We start from the raw sequence: 18,204 nt of genomic DNA on the forward strand, positions 1-18,204 counted from the left end.
TAGAGGAATACTCCAGCCTCGTTAACTCGTTGGTCTTTAGAAGTTCTCCTCATGATATGTTCCAGCTCATAATTATCAAGGTTTGGGGTAACCCACCATTTGGCTTTGGTTAGCGAGTCCCAATTTGCTGCTGTGCGGGCATTAAAATCGCCACCTATTATGGCCGGGGTGTTAGGAAACTTAACATAGCATGAGAGCAAATGCTCTTCTAGCGAGCCCCATTTAGAGCCCAGTTCGGAGGAAGAACCCCCGGGTGGCAAGTAAACATTTGTAACTAGAAGTGAGATCTTTTCCCCCGCAATCAGCCCGGTAAGGGCGTAAGGAGGCAAGGCCTGTACTAGAGTAAGTTTAGAGTGTAGGTTGAGGGAGATGCCTATTATTAGGCCCCCTTTGGGGCGGCCTCCTTTCAGGGAGGGGCAGGCAGGGAGTTCTAGAAGCTCAAAGCCATTTAGGGCAATTCTCTCTACTTCCCACGATTCTTGGAACAAGATGATATGAAACAGGTTAATATACTCCAAGAATTCTGGGTCAAGTTTTTTCCCCCTCCAGCCCGCAATGTTCCAGCTGAGGACTGATAGGGGGGAGTTCCTGTTGTGACCAATTCGCTGTCATTTCAGGGAGAGATGTGGGTCCTTTGGAGGCAAGGCAGACCCCACGAAAAAGTCAGTTATTTTACTTTGCATGGCAGGCACCTGCTGAAGGTACCTGGTCTTGAAGTTGGTAGTGAAGTATTCTGACTGGGGCGACAAAACGGGTCTCCCGCTGGGTAACCCAAGGGCGGACACTTCAGTGGGAAACTCCACTGGATTTGCTGAGACTGCCCCACCGCGAGGGCTGAAGGTCGCCGATGAAACCATTTGATTTATATGACCGGCCGGGTCTTCAATCAAATCCGGGCCATTTTTTGATGTGGGTGGAGCACTCCCATGACCTGATGCTGGTGAAGGTACAGGGGATGCTTGGCGTACTGGTACCGTTCGTATGTCGGGTCTATGCCGCTCAGGGGAATAAGAGGACTCCAGTTCTGGCATTGATGGATCAGATGGTAAGGAATTGTTTTGGTGGAAGGAACTCTGAGCTACACTCCTCAGCGGGGGGCTCTTGGAGGGCGAGTCAAAATTTATCAAGAGTTGAGGTGAGAGACCAACTTGTGGGGCAAGACCTGGGTCTGCCAAGCGCCGGTGGGTTTTGCCCACAAATGGGGGAGGAATGGGTTTAGGAGCAGGACTAAGGTGAGGAAGACTTCCTGCTTCCTTAAAACACGACTCCGAAAAGCTGGCAGGGTAATCCTGAAAAGTGGGCAGGACTTTTCCGTTCTTCTGGACATGTATGAGCTGATGATTAAGTACTTCTAGTCTATCAATTATTTCTTGTTCTCTCGGTGGAAGGTCGCCAAAGGTGGCTAAAAGCTCTCTTTCCTCCGGCGGGGTCAGAGAATTACTTGCGCCAGTGGGTTTCTTTAGAGCTCGTGGGGACGTAGGGTGAGTCCAGTTTCGGTACGGATGGATATCCTCCGGGAGAGGAGGCTCGATGTCCCGAGGTACTCCCGACCTCTCCGACAGAGTCCACTCCGTGCCGTGACCGGCAAGTAGGAGGGGGTGGGTCATGCTATCCATAAAAACTCTTGTTGGGATGATATCGTACCTAGCCAAGAGTGGTTTCTGCCTGATGATAGCTGAAGGAATCCTTGGAGAGTAAAACGCAAGCATCACTTTCTGTTGCCCGAGGTGCTGGTTCAAAGGTAATACTGCAATGAGATCGCATTGTGAGATTTCTATGTTTAGGAGATTGCTTAGGTGCTTTTTAACCCCACTCAGTTTAAGCCACCTTGGTGACCCTGCCCCGATGTTTAGGCAGATTTTCTTAGGTTGCAGGGACAATGCTTGATGTTTCAGTGCAGGATTTGGTTTGTATTTAGGGATCACACTTCTTTTTTGGGTAGAAGGCAAGGACCTCTGGCACTTCAATTCCCCCGTATCTACAGTTGGTTTAAACTTTGACCAGAAGTTATCAATTTTCTGTTCGAGGTTACATAGCTGGGAGGATAGCACATCAATCTTCTTGAATATGCAATTAAGGGTTCTGACCACAAGATGGAGATGTTCATGTTGTTCTTGTCTTGCACAGTCCTCAGCTCCGGCGTCCTGCACCACCCCCAGTGGGACACACCCTCCTCCTCCAAGCTTGCCGTCCACAGATTTAATCCGAGGTAAAAATAATTCCTCTGGTGTTGACGTTGTTTCTGGAGATGTTAGAGGGTAGAAACGGTTCTGAGTTTTCACCCTATAGCAGCGTTCAATGGGGTCACTCCGTTTGCCAGGTACGGGGGGGGGTCGGTTTTTAATTGTTTGGCTCTTGGGGAGGGCAGAGCCTCGTCACAATCCCTTAGGCGTTTGCCTTGGCCCATCGTTATATGTCTTTTAAAATAGCGGTGCTTAAAAGGTAGTAAAAGGTGGTAGAAATAAAAATAACAACTGAATGTGAGCTGGCGGAGAGCCAGTAAGTCGAGGGCTGCTACCAAGGCTGCCGGAGAATACAATTATCTGCTCATTAAAGCTGATTTACGATGCAGGCTTTACAGTTATCAACAATGTGAACTCCTGGCATGGGCTCCAACACCCTGATACAATCTTCAGCAAAAACTTGCAAGGCTGGGAGCCACAACACAGATTTTAAAGAGGATTCGAGATGAACTCCGGCAAATGCGTCTTACCTCATCGCCATCTTGACGCCGCCCGGAATACCTGTCTGAAAGTGGTTTCTCTAGCCTAGGCTGTGGTATCCCAGACAAAGGAAATAAACAGGGCAATATCCTAAACCACCACATATAACACAAAGATGTCTCTCACCTGGTCGTAGGTCAGAAGTCTCTGAAGCTCATTTTTAGTGATCAGATGACAGTGCTGGAAAAAAGCAAAGCAACCACAGCTACAGGCTAGCTCACGGGGGCGGGGAGCGGGGGGCAGCCTGCTGCCACTTCCTGCAATATGTAGTAAGACTGATAACTAGGATTGGGCAGTATGATCATATTAGGCTAGTGCTCTGTGAACTAGACTGGCTCTTGTACTGCTTCCAGGCCCAATTCAGAGCATCCCATTTGGCCTTTCAAGTGTTTCAAGGTTTGGGAAAAGGGTACCAGAAGAAGGCCCACTTATGTTTGCACTGCCTCTCCACTGACTAGAATCCCTTTCCCAGGGAACTCCTGCTCTTTCAAGTATGGCAGGGCCTTTTCAGTCATGGCACCCGACCTTTCAGAATAATCTCCCAAAGAGGTTCACCTGGCCCCTGATTTGATGTCCTTCCAGCAAAGACTTTTAGAATTTCCCCTGGTTCTTGAATTCATGGGCAGGGCGCTTGTGGCCCTCCAAACCCTGCTGTAGTACACAGGAACATAGGAAGCTACCTTATATTGAGGCAGACCATTGACCCATCAAGCTCAGGACTGACTACATGGACTGGCAGCAGCTTTCAGGCAGAGATCATGCCCAGCCCGATCTGCACACACTGGTGACTGAGCCTGGAACCTTCTCCATGTAAAATGGCCGCTCTGCTTTTGCGTTACTGCCCTTAACAAACTGCAACTCCCACCCCGGTCACTGGAGAAGTTGCCTACATTTGCTATAATCTAATCTAATACATCTCTGCCACTCGGTTTATCTTGCTCTCTACTGGCTGCTCTAGAAGAAACCTTAGTGTTGCAGCTGCAGCAGCAGGGATCGCCGACACTGCACCCTCCTGGTGTTGCTGAAGTGGAACTCTCATGAGCCCCAGTCAGCAAGGCCAATTCTTAGCAATTATGGTAATTTTGGTCTATCAACATTTGGAGAGCACTATGCTGCCTGCCATAAAGAAGGCTGATCACCGAAGAATTGATGCTTTTGAATTCTGGTGCTAGAGGAGACTCTTGAGAGTCCCAAGGACTGCAAGAAGATCAAACCTATCCATTCTGAAGGAAATCAGCCCTGAGTGCTCACTGGAAGGACAGATCCTGAAGCTGAGGCTCCAATACTTTGGCCACCTCATGAGAAGAGAAGACTCCCTGGAAAAGACTCTGATGTTGGGAAAGACACAAGGAGAAGGGGACGACAGAGGACGAGATGGTGGGACAGTGTTCTCGAAGCTACCAGCATGAGTTTGACCAAACTGCGGGAGGCAGTGGAAGACAGGAGGGCCTGGCGTGCTCTGGTCCAGGGGGTCACACAGAGGCGGACACGACTAAACGACTAAACAACAACAAATGCTGCCTACCCTGAGCTACACACAGGCAGGAAAGTTACAGAAACATGACTCAATTTGCTTCTCCAGATATCGGAGACCAGCAAGTTACATCAGCCAAGGCTCTCTCCCTCCAAGCCCTCGAAACGCACTCGTTTTCATGATTGTCAGCTGCGGCAGACCCTGGTCAGGGGGCAGGAAGCTCATCTGGGCACAGATATCCTTGTAATCCTGGTTTCAGCGCCCGAAGTCTTCCACGTGGGCAGCAAGGTGGGAATTGACCATGCAGAAGCTGGTATTGTTGAAGACAAACCTCACGGCCACACACCCCTTGTTACCCTGCAGGGGCGGAGCAAAGATGCCTGTTAGTGAGCAAGCAGGAAAGAGGGGGAAACTGGTTGGCAGAGATTAGAAAAACAGATAGACAGACAGAAAGATAGACGTAGGGAATTCCGCTCTCAGGGTCTACTCCCCATCTTCCCCATGATGCCTGTGCCCACTGTCTCCCTCATCACTTCCTTGATGCGGCTGAGCTGGTCCTTCCGGACAAAGATGAGCAACATCATTCCGACTAGACGGACCAGCTGCACCTAGAAGATGCAAGGTACTGGGATGTCTACCAGCTCTGTTCATTGCTTGCTGTCCTGGGCCGGCTGGATGCAGATAGGAGTGGCAGGTGGCACCAACTGGGGATCCCCCAAGGGAAGAAGGCTCAGAGCCAGGGAACTGGTGGGGGGTCGTCCGAGGGAGAAGAGGGAGCAGACTGTGAGCAAGAGGAGGTGTTGGAAACTGAAGAGGCAGGAGGGCAGGAAGATTCTGTGGCAAACAGCAGCCCAGAATCCGAGGCAGAAGTGGAGGCTGGAGGCGGGGGTCAAGAGGCAGAGATCAGGCAGGCTGCTGAAGAAGCCAGGGGGTCTCCCCATCCTGCTGCGATCAGCTCCCCTCCCTGCTGGTCTCCCAGAACACAGAGAAATTAAGAGGAGGGAGCAAAGACAGGCAAGGTGTCAGAGTCTCAGGTTGCTGGGGGAGGAGGAGACTTCAGAGAGTGGTGGGAGGGTAGCAACCTTCAGCCTTCACAACTACCTCACTGGGGCAAGAGCTGTTGGGAAAGGTTTCTGTGATCACGAGGCCTGCACGGTTTGGGTTTCTTTGAATGAAGAATGTTGGCTTCTTTTGAATAAAACACCACTGACACCAGGTGTTTTTTCTTGCTGACCTCCTCCTCCTCCTCACTCCAGCTCCTGACAGCTGTCTGGCTGCTGAAGAAATGGGTGGGGTTGGACTTACTTTTTTGTACTTGGATTTGGAACGCAAAGCCTTTTCCACAGCTGTCAGCCACTCTTGCTCCTTTGTCGAGTCCAAGTAGAAGAAAGCCTCTGTGCTCAGGTCCAGCTCCTGGAACCGAATGCCCAAGTGCCAAAGAGAAGGATGTGGAACTGCAGGAATAGGACTCCAATCGGAACAGACGTGCTGCTTAAATATGGAAAGACAACAGGAGTGTGTGGCAGGTAGGATTACAAGGGCAGGCAAGATCAGGACCAAGAACAAACAAGTAAGACCAGCCACTTCTTCCTCAGCTTAGCTATTCGGGGGCCCCAAAGGAGCTTTGCTAATGAAAGAAAAAAAGCTTTTCCCTTGTATTTTTTAAGATGTGTCAGCCAGCCTGATATCTAAGCACTATCCCAGTAGCCACAGGCAACCAGAAATTCTTTGAAGGCAAGTGAGTTGGTTGGTCTCTCCATTCTTCCTTCACCTGGCAACCTGGTTTCCAGGCTGGCTTTCCGGGAGCAGAAAACCACCTCTCAGATCTGCTGTGCCAAGCTTGTTTGCTAGAAGATTACCCCGTAACACCCTTGTCCTCTTTGCAAACCTCCTAAATGGCTAGCTTTCTGGGTTTCCATGCTGGCCATGAAGGAATGGGCATTCCCGACTCTGAAAACAGCACAGAAATACAGCCTGTCTAGTAAAGGGGTAAAAAGAGCAAGCTAAACAGCCTCTGTAAAACAGATTGTTTCTATTCATGACAGTAGGAGGGCAGTTATATGCACGACTGTATTCAGTACTGTTCGTGCCTGCAAAGCTTTCGGGACAGACATACTCCGACCCTTCCAACCAGTGCCCCCTAACTTCCAGCTGAAACCAGGTACCTTTTTCATACCACAAACGTTCTTCAGTGGTGAACCATGGCATCTCAAATTCCAGGGGAGCCCTGTACGATGCCAAAATTCAGTGCCCCCACACCTCTCAACGTCTATTCAACATCATAGTTGTGGTGTCCCCTGTGGGGCCCGCAAGGCTTCACGCCAGGGTGACCAAACCAGTTGCACTCCCCTAAATCCATCTAAATGTTATGGGGGGGGGGATTTGTCCCACTTAAGTTGCACTTTATAGCTCAAGAGGGCCCCTCTGGCTGATAATAATATAGTTGCACAGGGGACGCATCACAGAACAAAATGATATGTATTTGGTCCACCACAATTGCAAGATTATTGCATCCTTCAGGAATGGTGTGTCCAGCTCCATCTGAGTCATCATCCAGGCACGCTGAGAGATGGGCATCTTCGGCCAGTCAGGGGTGAAGAGCTGGCAAGATCCCCTGTACTGAGCAGAAAAGCAAACTCTTTGGCCTCCGAGATCTCTCCCAACTCTCAGCAGCCCTCACTGTGAGCCTTACTAGAGGAATTTTGTCCTGCTTTTGCTGAGCTACAACACAGGAGCGCACCCCCAGGGGGCCATGATGTGGTAACCCTGGCGAAGCATTGCAGAGCAACTGAGAAAGCAGAATGATGTTTGCGTGGACAGTCCATTAGAAAGCTGCACTATTATTGCATTGATAGCACATTGCAGAATACGGCCCCCCTCCAGGCAAAAACATCCGTTTGGAGGCACAGTAGCTTTCATTTCGGAGGTTGTGGTTTTACAGCTTCCTATTTGTTTGTTTGTTTGTTTATTTATTCAAAATTATTGATTTATTTCATAAAATTTATACACACCAGATGGTAAGAAACATCAAAGCCGTTTACATAAAGATAAAACCATAAAATCAGGAAAAACCTACAGTACATTAAACGCTGAAGAAGTGAATACCAGAATAGATCAGAACTGACTCCCAAGGTAAGGGGAAGAGACAGCTTACTCTATGATGTTAACCCCTTCATGCACTAATTAGACTGAAGCATGTTGGTTATATGAGACTGGTTATCCCACATAATATGCTCTCACGCAACCCATTCCCTCCAACTGAAAACCCATTTCCTGGACAATATCAACATTGTGTTTCCTGCCTGTGAACTGCACAGTGAATATTTTTATTAGAAAAGAAAACAGCCCGGTATTTCAGCTTCTCAAATTTGTTTTATTCAGTGCGCTGCTACAGCTTGTCACACCCAAATCCTCCAAAGGAATCTGACAAAGTGCTTTTCCAGGCAAAAGGGGGCAGAGGGAGAGAAACCAAGAACCTCAAATTCACTAGACCAGGGATGGGGAATTGTGTGGCCCTCTAGATGTTGTTGGATTACATCACCCCTGACTGTCGGCCATGCTGGCTGAGGCAGAAGGCCATTAGATCTGGCAATATCTGGGAGCCCACAAGATTTCCAAGCCTCCGTCCTACGCAAACAACCAGGCACTCAGCTGTGAGGCATGCCTCTTACCGGAGGGAGGGTCACTCCAGAGGCAGCTGTGGCATGAGGGTGCTGGATCATGCCTTTGTGGGCACATTTGGGGATTAAAGAGGACCCCCTAGGAAGCGTGCTTGGAGATCTTCCTTACCACGTGGCTCTCTGGCAAAAGCACAACAGTACTAACGGCCATATGGAACCACACCTCAAAGCTGGATCAGACTTCCCAGATCCTGTAGCCTACATCAGGAGGAAGACTGGGGCAGAGGGGCCTAGAGTGGGAGTCAGAGCTGCTCTTAGGGCTGCATGTCTGAAGCATGGGCAGAAATCTTTGGGTGTGAGGTTGTGTGGGGCTGTCTCTGTGTGTTTTGCTGGTGCCAAGCCGCCAGCCAGCCAGAGGCAGGCAACCAACTGGCTTCAGGGGCAAGCTCCTTTGCAAAGCCAGTCTGACTTCACCAGATGCAATGACAGAGTGACCATTTGGCCCGTGTTCTGCTTCGCTGTGAAATTGCTTGTGTTCCTCAACGCAGAGAACCTCTTTTTCAACTTCAAGCTGGTCTAAGGAAGAAAAGCATAAGAGTTAGTCTTGAATCCCCCCACACATGCGCTGGGAGATGCCTGCACACCGCACATGTAAAGCACAATTCCTCCCACCCACACCCAAAAAGTCCTGGGAACAATGGTTTGTTAAGGGTGCTGGGAATCGTAGCACTGTGAAAGGAAAAGTAAGGTTCTTAGGATTCTTTGGAGGGGGTGGAATGTGGAATACACAGCGGCCACATGGACGGACAGACACACACACACACACACACACACACACACACACACCCCAGCATAGCTTCAACTTTTAGCACAAAAAGTCTTCAGCCAGATGTCATGCAACCCTTTGGCAGGGGCAACTTATCATTTTATTGATTTTCCATAACAAAGAATTAAAAAGGCGGCCAATCTTGCAAAGGAGTGTTGCCATTTAAACTGCTGGTGTGACGTAGGAACCCGAACAAAGAGAAGGAACCAACTACCCAGAGTCTGCTTCCGGTTGCCCTTGTTCTCCACCTCCCTCTATCCTAATCAGCCGCAAACAAGAGTTCAGATTCGAAAGCCTTGTTATCACCTCATTCCCTTCAATTGGCCAGCTGCTCTGGCAGATGACATCAGTTCCTTCCCGCTCCCAATATTCCTGCTCCTAACCTGGTTAGCCATAGCCCGGAAGCTGAATCTCAGGGGAACGCCTTTGGGCTGGGAAGGGCTCATCTTTTCTGGGCCTCTTCTCCCCCTCAGGAATCGGTGCTTGGCTCCTGGCCTGTGAAATGCGCTCAAAATGTAAAGATGCCTTCTTTCCACAGAGCCAAGGGAGAAGGGTGGAATTTGTTTTACCCCCAAACCTTCCCACGACAGAGATGCAGGAGTTGCGTCACCTCCAACTTCCTCAGGGATGAAGCAGCTATGAAAAACGAAACATCCCACCTGGGCACGGTTTCTGAGAGAGCAACAGCAGAAGACCCAGACTCTGGCAAGATGAGCATTTGCCCAGTGGATTCTTTTTTTTAAAAAAGATATTTATTGAGAAATATTTTTAAATATAAGAAAAAATGAAAAATAAACATGCAAAATAATAAGCAGTTAAAAACACACATTAATTTTCAATAACATAACTTCCATACCCTTATTTCCTCCAACCTCCTCATACTTCCCTTCTTTGTATTCCAGTTCAGTTTGTTAGTACAGCAAATCCTTACCATAAAATTTTTACCCATTTATAATCCTTTTTTTTTCATATCTCCTAAAGCATTACAGCTGGAAACCGCTTAATTTCTATCCAACATCTTTCTAACATTCATTAACTTTACAATATTTCTTTAAATAGTCTTTAAATTTCTTCCAGTCTTCTTTCACCGACTCTTCTCCCTGGTCTCGGATTCTGCCGGTTATCTCAGCCCAGTGGATTCCAGCCACTCCATGAGGGCAGACAGGGGATGGCTGTGGTGGCCGCCAGCCCCTTCCCACTCCATCTCAGATACAGAATGCATTTGCTCTGCCACTCCTTGGCTCTGGCGCCACCTACTGTTGGCCTCCTTGCCTTCCACCCTCCCAGTCCCAATGAGCACCATCCACCCCTGGTCCAGAGGCGCAGAGCAGTAGTTAGGTGATCTTGCGCCCCGACAGAACCGTCCAGATTGCGCCCCCTAGCCACGGACAAGTTAGCTCTTCTTTCTGCCTCTCCTCCACCCCCCCCTCCACCCATTCAATTCACCCTGGAAGTACAAGTATTGAAAAGTAAAATGTTAGAGGTTCCCCCCACCCCATAGCAATATAATTGGATTCAGCTAGCTGGTCAGTCTACTTTCGGTTTCACTCCTGGCTCCTTGTTAAATTAATACTGCAACAGAAAGTTCCCAAGCAGATATCCAAAGTTCTTTGGCATTTCTCCAGTTGTTAATGAGATGTCTCTTCTAGTCCAGGGGAGTCTTTTGATCTTCTTCCAGGAAACCAAGAGTAGAAAGCCTTGATTTTCCTTTTTTTCTTTTTCCAGTCATTTCCACAGAGTTAGTCATTATTAGAGTTATTAAAACCTTATTATATTAACAAATGCAATTTTTTTAGTCTCCCTTGCTTTCCTGGTGACCTTCAGCTTAAACACAAACTGCTCTGGAGTGAGAAAAACCCATCACACTCAAAAAGCCCCGCTGGAGGGACCTGGAAGTGTGAGGGAAAGAGCAGTTTTGTAGTGGGTTTGTTGCACAGGAGCACCAAGTTCACTAACTGGCTGATTCAGAGTGAATCCCATCCAAAAAGAGTGCAATGGTGTGTGTTTCAGCCAGCCATCCGGCTGCTGCAACTATTCCCTGGGTGCCACCACACTGTCCTGTCTGTGTGTTTGGAAGGGAATGGGAGCTATGCTCCCCCCGGAGACACTCCACTCCTTCTTCCTTAGCTGTGCTGCTCAACAGTTGAGGCAACCTTCACAGTTCTGGGATGCCGAGGAAGCGAACCAATAGTCATGTTCATCTGTACTGGCTCAGTATGCCCTATTCTGAAAGGTGCTGCCTTTCATATTCACGCCCAAGAGCCTTTCCGCTCCAGAGATCTGGGGCTGAACCCGGGATCTGCACGCCAAGGCTGGAGTAAGAAAGAGCCCCAGTTGACGCGCCGGGCATCCCTGGTTCCCCCTCGGCAGTGGCAGCGGTAGCGGCAGTCTCAGTAGCCCGGAGCCAGCCTGGTAGTGCACTTGGCTCTGGCTGGCTTCAGGAGCTGCTCATTGCCCTGGCACCCGCCATTTTGCCTCGCCGGAAGTCCCCATATGATGTGTCTTGTGCCGTTGAACCAATCACGCAACATTCATTCCCTACTAATAAATCTACAACACTTAAAATATAAATCTGGGGGCCTTATATGAAATCCGGGGACATTCCGGGGACGGATTTTGTTGGGGACAGATTTGTAAATCCGGGGACTGTCCCCGGGAGACGGGGACATCTGGTAATCATTCCGTAATAGGGCTTCTCCTGCCTTTGCCAGTATGTCATCCTTCTTAGCCTCCTTAAAGAGGGCGTTCAGAAGCACTTGTACGTCTGGCCATATGGGATTGTGAGTGGAGAAGGTGGCGCAGTCTGGATGAGTCCCTCTGTCTTGCTCTTTGGTCACTGTGACCGAGCACCATTTTGGGTCGATCAGGATCCATGGGGAAGGGGATCAACCCAGAAGTTGTGGAGGGAACGGGAAGAGAAGCTTGGTCAAGAGACTGGCTCATGTCAGAAGGAGGTCTGACTGCATCCTTGGCGAAGCCCAGGGCAGGGCAGGAAGGCAGCATTGCCCAGCGGGAAGGCATTCGGAGGCAAATCATCAGCAAGGAGCAGAAAATCCCCTCCCCTTCCCTCAAGAAGACTGAAGAATCTCTAGTCGGCCTTCAGGTGAGTTCAGCATCCCAGGTCTCTGGGGTGTTCCTGTCCATTACAAAGCTGACTCGAGGCTCCGTCAACTGAGCCCCTACACTCCTTGCGTACATGAAAGGGCCACAGAAAGGATGGGAGGCAGCCTTTTCCTGGAGCCGTCTTACCTGCAGCAGTTCACTCACTGGCTGCTGACCCTTTTCCTCCATCACCTGGATGATCCTCTCAAGAGAGGAGAGTTTCCTGCAGAGTCTGACCAGCTGCTCATCCCTTCTCCCTGCAATCTCCTTCCCCACCTCTTCCACATGATTCAGCAGACGCTTTTCTTCTTCTTTTTCTTCCAGGAACTGGCACAGTTGTCTCAACTTCTCCACAGTCTTCAGCCTCTCCGGTTCTGAGGAGGTCGGAGTGAGGAAGATGGTCCGCCTTCAAAACATCAGCAAGAGAATTAGGATTTGAATTGAACTGCTTCCACCCTCTCAGCTCACAAGTCCTCAGGCTTCTCCTTGACTGCTTTTCACATAATAAACAACAATGGGAAATAAACTCCATTTAGCTGCATTCAAAGGCAAACTTACCTAATTCACAATTCTTGGGAAAATATGGAGACCAAAACAGCAATCTTTTGAAATTCACACCTCTGAATTTCTCAAGGTTGACCCAGCCAGGTAATGTTCACAAAAAAATGTATTCATGAGGGCAAAGCACGTATCAAAATATTTATACGAGAAGGTAGCCACCCTTGCATTTGATTCATTTTCAGAATAATAAATACCGTATTTTTCGCTGTATAACACGCACCCAACCATAACACGCACGTAGTTTTTAGAGGAGGAAAATCCGTAGGCATGCCACCCGTAGGCATTCCCTCCATAACACGCACAGACATTTCCCCTTACTTTTTAGGAGGAAAAAAGTGAGTGTTATGGTGCAAAAAATACGGTAAATAACAAACCGATATGGAAAAAGGAGAGAGAAGTTGAAATGGGCAGATTTCCCCATCCCTCCTCAGTCCGGACTTGCTTCTTGAAGTGCTTGTTCCCTCACTAGTAACAAGAGTGACACTTCCAAGGAGGTCTTTGCTTTCTTTGTCTAGGTCTGCTTGATAGGCTAGAATTTCCCCTCTTTCTTTCCTCCGAATCTCCAGGCGGCGACAGATCTCTCCCCGACAAGAAAAGGGAAAACTCAGCTTTGATTGAGACACAAAGAGAGGAGATGAATGTTATACTGGCTTCTTGGGTCCAGTGGCCTTGCTATAATAGCAAAGTAATTGACTGGAGGAAAGAAAAGTACAGAACACATACATAAATACCGTAAGTAGTTCTCATCACAAAAGAATATGCAGGTAAACCCATGAACAGCCAGGTAAACCCATCAAGAGGTTTCCTGGCAGACAGGAGTCTGTTGTAGGCCGCCCCTTCTGTGATGTATGTATGATGTATGGAGGAGTGGTCTTGGGCTCCAGGGTGGGCAATTTCAAATGTCTATATAAGGACTTGGTTCGGGGTCTCCTCCTCCCTCCTGCGTGGGGGTGGGGGGGTGAGCACCAGTTAATAAAGATCTGGCTTACTAGCTGCTTTGCTTCTCAGTATTCTCTGGTTGGCCTCTGTTATTTTCTCCTACCGATAGAGAAGCTACGAAAGGACTCTATATGGGCTCTGAGGTACCCCAGAAGGGAAAAGGAGCCTTTTTTCCCTTAGAACACTGGCCCCCAGTCCCCACCCCCTTGCAGCTGACCCCTTGCTGCTCTCTGCTTGGCAGGGTATTGAGGAGGCATCCTGCTAGCCCAAGGAGACATGTGCAATTCACATTTGTAGTGTTCTAAATATGTTCAAAGCAACCTTGCTGGGGGATGTGGATGAGGTTAACCCTTTCTCTCCCTGCCATGGTCCCATGAAGCTGCTGTATTTCAAGGGAAGATCCCTTGACCCCCCTGGCAGAGAGAAAGACTTCGACTCCCTCCTCCCAGCCATCCCAGCAGCCCTCAGGCTTCCCCTTGGCTGCTTCTAAGGTAATAAACAACCACCAATGAATACCATGCCTACTTTGGATCTGAGAATTAAAAAGATAACCTGCCAAGAAGAATACACAGCTATTTCTCCCCCTCAAGGTACCTTGTATTCCTCGACAGCCTCTTCCAGAGGAATCACCTCGTGGTGTTGGTGCTTCTTGGATCTGCCCCAAACCACACAGATGGGGGCTTCATCCTCCTTGCAAAAGAGTTTCAGGGGCTCCTGGTGCTTCTCACAGACTCCTCCTTTCCCTCTGGAAGACTGAGAGTCTTGGCTACTTCGACAAAGGTAGCCAATTGCCGATTGCGGACAAGGCTCCTTCTCTGGACTCCAACTCGGCCTTGAGGACAGGAAGCCAGCCTCCTTTTTGCCCCGCTGCACTGGATCAGGCCGGACTGGCAGAAGTTGTGCCCACACTCTGGGATGGTCCCTGTGTCGTAAGAGAGTCAGGATCAGAGAGGGAAATGAAGGAGAAGGACCCTACCAATATCAAATAGATCGTATTCTGCCTTCACACCCTACAAGAAGGTCAACTGTGCCTTTTTGCTGTATCTTTCTCATTGACTTTAAGGATGGATATGAATGTATTTTTCGACTGAAATGTATTTTTCCTCAAAATGCTGTACTTTTCTAAATGTATCTAAATGGGTTTTTGTATTTCCCCCCAATCTCATCGCCTAGAGAATGTTCCGTAAGTGTAACAATCACTTGTTCCAAATGTATTTGATACAAATGTATTCAAGTGTATACTTTTATGGGGAAACGTAGCTAGGAAAATGTGGAGCTATATATATATATATATATTGCTTATAGTGCCTTTGAACGGTCAGCGTTCCACCCTCTATCCTTTCACGAGCTGCCAAAAACACTCTCCACACCACACTGCCATCTACTGGGTCTACAAATGATACCACGAATACACACAAATACAAGCTCTAAAATAAATTAGTTTTATTTTCCCATAAGTATGCAAACATAAGACTATCACACCCGAATTGATAGCTATGCAGAACAGGATTCCCCCCCCCTCCCTCCAACGGATAGCTCCCTGTGCGGCTGTCTTTGAGGGGGGTGGAGGGAGGAACGGGTGGGATCGACATCCGATAGCTGCCTGCCTGCCTGCCTGCCTGCCTGAACATGCCGTGCACCTGGGGGGCGCTGCGACCGGCGCCCATTGGGAAGGAACAAGACAGGAAAAGGAAGGAAATGGGAGAGGTTTTTGTAAGGCCCCACTTTTCACATGGTGTCCTGTTGTGTGGTCGGAAAGTACTCTTTATTTTTTGATTTGGGTTAATGTCAGAATAAAAGCGAGTTCCTTCAAAATAACAAATTCCTTTTTATCTTACCAATTTCTCATATTGTAAGAAGCGGAAGAAGAAACCATAGAGAGCATTCATATTTTCCTTCTCATCAATGAAGTCAAACGTTACAATTATCCATTTTAGAATGAGCATCTATAGGGAGAAGACAGATCTCAGTAAGCCAAAGCAAGGCCAAGACAACAAACCCCTTCTGGAATATGGTCAGCGTGTACAACATCTAGCTGAATCATCACCAGGATAACGAAGTCAGACTGGGGAAAATATCATTCTTCAGAACCAAGACATCATTACCATGCTTTCCAAGTTACCTGAAAGTCACTAGAACACTTGTGAGCACAGAGCCAAGACACAGCGGAAATAAGAGAATCCTCTGTTATTACGGAAATGGGAATCAGAGTCTTCAGTAGCCTAGTGCTTATCACTGTGCCTGCAAGACCTTGAAAGACACTGCTTAACATTCTGAACATCTTCACTCTTGATAATTTCTCACAAGCTCAAAGCAGCCCCGGTTCTTGTTAAGGGAGAAGGCAGGGCAATGCAGCTCCGTTGACATACTTTGCTGCCAAAGGGAAAGAGAAGAAGCCAAAACATGTTTTCTTTACCAAGCTTGGCACTGAGTGCGATGTTCAGCAAGTTCTGAATTTCTTCTGGTGCCAAGCCTCTCTCTTGCGCAATCTTTTCCACAGTCTCCAAAGGACTCTGCAAAGCTCCCTGCTTCCGTGAGGCACTATCCTGAATTAGGAAAAAGTCCAAGTGTGATTCAAATCCATTCGAAAAATCGTCCTCATGCATGATGGCCTGTCCAATGGCTTGCTTTACCATCAATTGGCAAGGGAGCCCCATTGAGATGCCATGGCATTTGTGTGGGAATGTTCAGGGGTGCAGGAGAGGATATATTGTGAGATTATATCCTAATCCAACTTGTGCTAACAAGTTTCCAAAATATCAGCAGAGTTTATAAACATTCCCCCTTTAAGTTCGCAACGGTAACGTGTGCACAGGTTCGCTAGAACCTCTATAATAATTACTCTGGTAATTTCCCCCTTTTGATCCCTCTTAAAATACAAGACACAACACAGTCTTTATAAAAGCATAAAAGAGTTTACTCACGTTCTGTTCACAATATGATCCCAGAAGGCAGACAGCCTTAAAAAGGTTACATACATTCAGAATCTATCTTATAGCAAGATAGTCCTTTCCTCCTCTCTTGGCTGAGAGTCAAGAGAGCATCTTTAGATGCTTCTTCTTCGAAAGAAAAATGGCAGAGAGAGAGAGATGGCTGCCTGCCCTGTGCTTTTGTCATTACCTGCACAGGTGAGGCCACACCCACCTCTGGTCACATGCGGAGGAAGTCCGTCCCCAGGAAGTTTACCTGCTTGCTGGACAGACATCCCTCCCCATATTCTAACATGTACACTCTAGGAATGTTGTCATTGACTGCTCCTGTGTTTACATCCCACAGATGGTACCTGCAGGAAGCCGTCATCTGCAGAGCAGAGCCATCCATTGGGTATATAAGGGGTGATATGATTTTTCAGGTGCCTTAGCCTCAACCAATACCTCAAACTATCAATCAACCTTCTCAGTCTCCTTTATGCTTCTGATGAAATAGGCTATGCCTGCATAAGTTATTGTTATGTTGTCCTAAAATGCCACTACTCTTTTGTCTCTTCCTTCTGTGTTTTTTTTATAAAATATTTATTAAAGTTTCAAAAAAAGGAATTACATAAAAACAAAAAATACAAAGGTAAAAGACAAAAATAAAAATACAAGAAAGATACAGAATAAAAAAGTAAATACACTTACAGAAAAAAAGGGGAAAAAAATAAAAAAATCAATCTTTCCATATCTTACATTCATATCCTTGTTTCCCTGACCTCCTCATACCTCCCTTTTTTGTGTTCCAATTCAATTAATTAATTCAGCAATTTCTTTCCCTCCTTATTATCCTAATCTTTAATCTTAATATATTGTAACATTAAATTTTTACCTATTTAGAAATCCAATTTTCCATATTCTTTTATATCATTACAGCTAGAAACCACTTAACTTCAATCAAACATCATTCTAACATTCATTAATTTTGCAATATTTCTGTAAATAATCTTTAAATTTCTTCCAATCTTCTTCCACCGACTCTTCTCCCTGGTCTCGGATTCTACCAGTCATTTCCGCCAATTCCATGTAGTCCATCACTTTCATCTGCCATTCTTCCAAAGTGGGTAGATCTTGTGTCTTCCAATACTTTGCGATGAGTATTCTTGCTGCTGTTGTAGCATACATAAAGAAAATTCTGTCCTTCTTTAACACCGATTGGCCGACTATGCCCAGGAGAAAGGCCTCTGGTTTCTTCAAGAAGGTATATTTAAATACCTTTTTCAGTTCATTTTATATCATTTCCCAGAAAGCCTTAATCCTTGGGCACGTCCACCAAAGGTGAAAGAATGTACCTTCAGTTTCTTTACATTTCCAACATTTATTATCGGGCAAATGATAGATTTTTGCAACTTTTGTCTCTTCCTTCTGAAGGATCCCGGTGAACAAGCAATAAGCCCTTGAAACACACACACACACACGAGGACAAGACAAGACAGGGCTGTGCTCACAAACCATCCCAAAATAAGCCTCCATTCCCCATCAATCAATATTGGGCTAAAAGCTATAGAAAACAAAGCTACATGCACCTAAAAACTGGTTTTGAAACAGCCTTGGTCTTGCCTAGTCCCTCAGCCTTGTGAGTTTGGGAGCTAGTCTGCAAGGGTGAAAATCTAATGGAGGATTCCATTGTTGAATTCCATTGTTGAATTAACCAAGCAAGGGCCATAGTTGCCATGCCTGATTTCTTCTTCATTCGAAGGCTGTAACTGGAAGAAGCAAGACCTTCTGGGGCATTAATGCTGTGAGCCTCTCCATCTTCAGTTCAGGTTGTATATGTGTGTGAATAAACCATATATCATAAAGACACCACAGTCTCCGCTGAGCCTCATTCCAAGGAAACTTGCTCTAACAACCTCACTAATGCAGCCCCTTCAGTCCTTTATTCTAGTTCCCCTTTCCATGCCGTACCATACAAGGCTTTGCCAGTATTTTCAGGGTCATCTTCCACCACAATTTAGGGTTGCCATATGTCTGGGGAAACCCGGAC

At 47.3% G+C, this 18,204-nt stretch overlaps 1 protein-coding gene across 1 annotated transcript in view; it reads right to left on the minus strand.

Moving 5' to 3' along the window:
- Nucleotides 1-7,919, minus strand: part of LOC309523276 (inositol polyphosphate 5-phosphatase OCRL-like) — a gene marked incomplete at both ends in the record, with an annotated part of 58,040 nt that extends 50,121 nt beyond the window's left edge. The window contains 4 exons of the mRNA XM_082207061.1: nucleotides 2,850-2,903; nucleotides 4,716-4,805; nucleotides 5,503-5,610; nucleotides 7,869-7,919. Coding sequence (XP_082063187.1) covers nucleotides 2,850-2,903; nucleotides 4,716-4,805; nucleotides 5,503-5,610; nucleotides 7,869-7,919 — 303 coding nt within the window. The remainder of the gene's footprint in view (nucleotides 1-2,849; nucleotides 2,904-4,715; nucleotides 4,806-5,502; nucleotides 5,611-7,868) is intronic.
- Between the last annotated feature and the right edge of the window lie 10,285 nt (nucleotides 7,920-18,204).

Source organism: Podarcis vaucheri (assembly GCF_965113315.1).
Source record: "Podarcis vaucheri genome assembly, chromosome: W".
Lineage (NCBI taxonomy): Eukaryota > Metazoa > Chordata > Lepidosauria > Squamata > Lacertidae > Podarcis > Podarcis vaucheri.